Below are 5,154 nucleotides of genomic sequence, written 5' to 3' on the forward strand. Positions count from 1 at the left end.
TCCTCCTCGGTGCTCGAGGACTCCGAGGACGACCTGCTGAGCGACACGGAGGGCAGGAGCCAGGGCATCGTGCACCTGGAGCACGGCGAGGACACCAACCAGGTCAGCGGGGCGGGGGTGCAGGGGGGGCCTCGCTGTACCCCACCGCCTGCCGGGCACCTGGCAGGGCCTTGGCACCCGCTCCCCTTGGGCCAGCCACGCAGTCGCTTCAGCTGGGTCCTCGGTTAGAAACCAGAGGGTGCCCCCGTGGACGGCAAGGGGCTCCCCATCGCCGGGGCTCTCGGGGTGCTGGCCCTGCTGCGCTGGGGCAGCAGGGACCTGGCATCGCACCCCTGCCCTGTCTCCCCCTCACTCCCCTGCTCCCGTCCGAGCTGTGCTGGCGCTGACATGGAGACGTTCACGGGCCAAGCTTTGCCCTCAGCCTGTGCCTGGGGTCACTGACCACTCGCTGACCTGGCACTTCCAGCTAGGTTTCTGTGACCTCGCTGCAAATAAACTCCTGGTTCCCCTTTTCCCAATCTCCCAGGCGCTGTGAAAATCTACTGTGACGAGCAGTACTTGTGTGGTGCGTAGGCTGCTATTTCAGGGTATAAGCGAGAGTAGAGGTTTTTTGCGAAAAACCCTGCTTCTGGCCTGTTCCCTGAACCATCCCAGTTACAACAACGCTCCAACCCCACTGGGTATAAGAAAGTACTTAATGAGCATTAGAACATTTCTGTGGAGACGAGTGTGTGGAAATCCACCTAAGTGCTGCCCCTCTCTTTCTTTTGTAGCTACAGATTTGTACTTGAGCTCCTAATATTTTTTTTTCACTTTTCCACAGGCACTTTTTAGCCTTTCGCATTAAATCTTGGGGAGGGGAGGGGAATAGAACCACCACAGGTTTTTTTTCTAGGCATTTATCAATAGTTATTTCTCCCCCTCGGAGTTTCTGGTTGTCAGTTCTTCAGCTATTTCTTGCTGAAAACTTGACACAGGAGCTTGGGAGGAACTTGGAATGATAAGCATGTATGCTTTTGTCCACTTTGGCAGCAACACGTTCTTCCCAGTAAATCCCTTTAGTAATTTGGCAGCTGCTTGTGCCTGTAAAATGAAGCTTTAAAGGCATGCAATTAGTTGTGTGGTTGTTTTTTTTTCCATAATATTTAATATAAATTGAACTTGCAAGGCTCCCAGTGAGTTATTCTAAACAGTAACTCAAATATGTTTCCTTAGTAAATGATTTGTTGTTGTAGGGTTGCTTGTGACTGCTGGGCCAGTGGCACCTAATTGTTTTCAGGAAATGCAATATGTGTTTTGAAGTAAGAGATTAAAGAACAAGAAGCAGTGTGTTGGCATAGGTAATTGCCCTGGTGGATCTTCTCTTAGGACAGTTGTATAATTGTTATGGTGATAGAGCAGGGGTTGTCAACCAGGGGTACGGGTACCCCTGGGGGACTTGAGAAGGCCCTAGGGGGTACGCATGGGCAGGTGGGGATGGAGCACTGCCATGTACCATCCCGTGCTGCTGTGCTGGCACCGGATGCAGGGAGGCAGGGAAAGCTTGCATGCAGCAGCTGCTGCTGCTCCGCATGCAGCCATGCGCCACCCCTCACCCCCTGCACCGTGTCTGGCTGCTGGGGGTACAATGATCCAAAAAGGTTGAAAACCACTGTGATAGAGGAAGCAGGTTAGAGTGGTCAGGCCGTGCACCATTGGTTCCATTCCCATGGCCTTGTGGCATGGTCTTTGGAAAATCACTCTGCTTTTCAGTGCCTCACTTTCTCAATATATAAAACAGAGAGGGTGATAGCACTCCTTTAAAGGTTTTGCAAGGCTGATAGCTAATATTTATGCAATCTTTTATGATCCTTAGATGGAATTTCTTGTAGAAGGGTGAACTATTATCAGTGCATGATTCTAATGCATTTTATAAAAAATTGTGACCCTTGACAGATGGGGACTTTGATAGTGAGTAATAGAATAATTGAAATTAAAGATGAAAAAGACCTATTAGGTCTTTCAGCTCATTCTGTACTGCTAGTGTAGGGGGTGAGTGGGTGCAGTGATAAATTCTGATAGTTTTGAACACCTATGATTGAGAGCTGTCGAAGTGAGCCCTGGCCTGTACGTATAATTAATAGAGAGCAGTAAGTCATTATCGTTAGTAACCCTTCATCAATACAAATAAGCAACTGCCACCCATGCTGGCCTGAGGCTATCTCATCATCACTGAGAATGGTCTGAAGGAAAACTATTCTTTAAGCCAAGAACCATGTTGAATATTGTGAGGACCTGGTCTTGGCAAAGGTAAAACTCTCATTGCATTCAGTGGGTGCCTTTATGAAGTCCTGATTAATTAGTCAGAGCCCTCTAGCTTGACTTGCATATCTTTAAAACGCGCTACATTAACGTATGTCAATTGTACTACTTGCTTTTAAATCATATTCAGTTATTCAGCACTATGTAAAGCTGAATAGGGTTCAGAAGAAGCATTTTTTCTAGTTACAAATAAATCATTTAAAATTCTTAAAAGAGAGTCATTAATCAGTGAAAAATGTGGTTTACAAACAAATAGAAAGCAGCCATTTTAAATATTGTGAGCCATGATGGGACTGAAAGACTGTTACATCGCTTTACATGTATGGGGAATTGGGGACTTTCAAAGTATTAGGAGAAGTTCAGGGTTTTTTCTTTTCTTCTTTTAATATATTTTTTGTAGAGCTGCTAAGTGCCACGTAACTTCTTGATCTGCCCTGATCTGAATTCCCTTTTAACTGGTAAAATGCCACACATTGTTAATGAGGATGATGTCCTGCATGGGAAAGGACCGTGCAATCTAGGAACAGTTGTAGTGAGTTTCAAATATAGAGTTCTAAACCAAGCTTTTTGACTCTTTGCAGCTAAATATCAACTTGGACAAGCTAAGCAGAGTTGTGAATAGAATCCAGGGCTCTAGTATGACGTACACAGACCTCGGTAATTTGGTTAAACTGCATTTTAGGCAAAATGGCACAAATTTTGTGCGTCTCTAACCCAGTGATTTTCAGCCAGGGTGCCTCCAGATCCTTTTAAGGGTGATGCAGGCTGCCACTCAGTGTTAGTATTGTTAAGTGTGCAAACACCTACACATGATTTCACACGATAAATCCAGAGGTGTCAAATAGGAATCCATAGTGTCAAAACCATTCTGACCTGCTATGCTCTTTCTGAGGCCTTTGCAAGAGAAGACTTGCTGTATTATTTTTATGTAGTCAAAAGTAAGGAAAGCTAAGAGCTGGCATTTTCTCAGGGGTGCCTTGAATCTGAAAAAGGTTGAGAATCTCTGGTTTGACCTGTGTGAATACAGCGTGCCTCTTTGCCTCCCTGGTGCATCTAAAGGTGCGAGTCCACTACTCCCTATGTTCTGATGTCCTTCAGCTCTAGGGAGAAAATGCATACTTGCTGATGTTGCAGATGACTTGAATAAAGTCTTCATAATTTGTAGCTGTGATGCCTATCATGGCTGATTTCAAAGCCAAGAATCCTGATGCCCAGCTTTCCACTGCTTTTTGGCAAATGATTGTGAACCAGTAAGTTCATAGGAAACTGGCATGAATCATATACTTTGTGTTACCATGTAGGCTGGATGTTGTAAAAAATCACAGCATTTCTTTTCTCCCACTAGTTGCTCCCATAGCAGAATTAGTAATGTTCTGAAGAGTCTAGATTCAAGGCTACTGAAATTAATATATGTGTATGTTAATGTGAAGACTTCGGAGAAATGGTTGAGTACAATAAAGTATATTTGGAGATGAATATGGGTGTTGTGCATGCTATTTGTTAACGTAGCAGCTGCTTTAGAATAGGGTGGGGCATAGAAGATAAAGTTTGCCTGAAGGGGAGCTGGGAGTAGACCTAGCCAGGATGTGGGAGTAGAGCCAACCAGAATTTGGGATTTCCAATTTTGGGGACATTTTTGATCTTTTGAAACTTCTCATGAAATGAATCCCCAGAGAGTCTCTTTGGAAATGCCAGCACATTGTGTGTCTGAAATAAAGTATGCTTCTGGAATCCTGCAGTGGTAAACTGAATTTAACTTTCTGTTGGGGAGCCAGGAACTAGGTTTTGGGCAGTTTGTGAGCCTTGGGATTCCCCATGTTTCCAGGTTCCTGGCTCTGGCTGTGTGTGTGGAAGGTCCAAGAATTCTGGCATGACTTGAGTTTTTTATGGTTTCCAAGCTGCTTCATACAGACCCAGAAGCTTGGAGACTGAGAGTATGAAGTCTCTATGTTGCAGGACCTAAAGCCTGGGAACTCTGGTTGGGTTTGGGATTGAGATTGGTGGCCCTGATAGAATCAAGATTTTTCAGGCTCTTGGCTCTACACAGACACATGAAGCCCTGTTGGGGTAGGCAGGGCTGGCTTGCAGCTGCAGACCTTGGAAGCTTTGAGTTATCTAAGAAGCAGGGCAGCTTTCTGTGGGAAACCTGTCAGAGTTGGTGAAAGTTCAATTAATTCCCGATTTGTTTTAATTGAATATTTTGGGTTTGGTGAAGCATCCACATTCGAATGCAGCTCTGGCTTGTTGGAAATCTTAAAGCAGTGTGCAGAGAGATGGTGCTTGTGAAGAGAGAAGACCCTACTTATGTAAACATATCAAAAGTCATAAATACATTTATCAAACTAACCTTTCAGCAAGCAAGCTTCCCTCTTGAAGGTGTAACAGTAGTAGTTACTAGGGATGGATGGGGATGGGGGCATCAGATGGTGCAGGACACACTAATGAGCTTTAACTCCTCCCTTCTCCCCTGTTTAGGTGGGGATTTAAAGTTGTTCCCTCTTATGGAAGTTTGCTAGCTGCTACGCGAGCTAAACTCAGTTGGTCTGTTCCAGCTTCCGTATCACACGCTTCCACCTCACTTAACATCAGTTGGCAAACTCAGAGTAGAGGCCAAGAATTGTCTGTAATCTGGATATTTCCCCAGCCCAGAGCTGAGATGTGCTGACAGGTAAGTGCATGTGCATAGGAAGCCTGTTCTGCTTCTGTCCTGCTAGCTAGGTTTTGTGGTTATGTGAAAATAAGGCTGTTACTATTCAATATCTTCATTAATGACTTGGAGCAGGGGGGCTTTGCCCACACTACAGCTAGAAGGCAGGGAGAAGCAGTTTTGGCAGTGGCTGGGGCCTAGGCCTG

The 5,154-nt window shown here is 45.3% G+C and overlaps 1 protein-coding gene across 1 annotated transcript in view; it reads left to right on the forward strand.

Moving 5' to 3' along the window:
- Positions 1 to 3: 3 nt before the first annotated feature.
- ITPKA (inositol-trisphosphate 3-kinase A) overlaps positions 4 to 5,154 on the forward strand; it is a gene marked incomplete at its 5' end in the record, with an annotated part of 58,509 nt that continues 53,358 nt past the window's right edge. The window contains one exon of the mRNA XM_006024622.1: positions 4 to 102. Within this exon, the coding sequence (XP_006024684.1) occupies positions 4 to 102 (99 nt within the window). The remainder of the gene's footprint in view (positions 103 to 5,154) is intronic.

Source organism: Alligator sinensis, unplaced genomic scaffold, assembly GCF_000455745.1.
Source record: "Alligator sinensis unplaced genomic scaffold, ASM45574v1 scaffold108_1, whole genome shotgun sequence".
NCBI lineage: Eukaryota > Metazoa > Chordata > Crocodylia > Alligatoridae > Alligator > Alligator sinensis.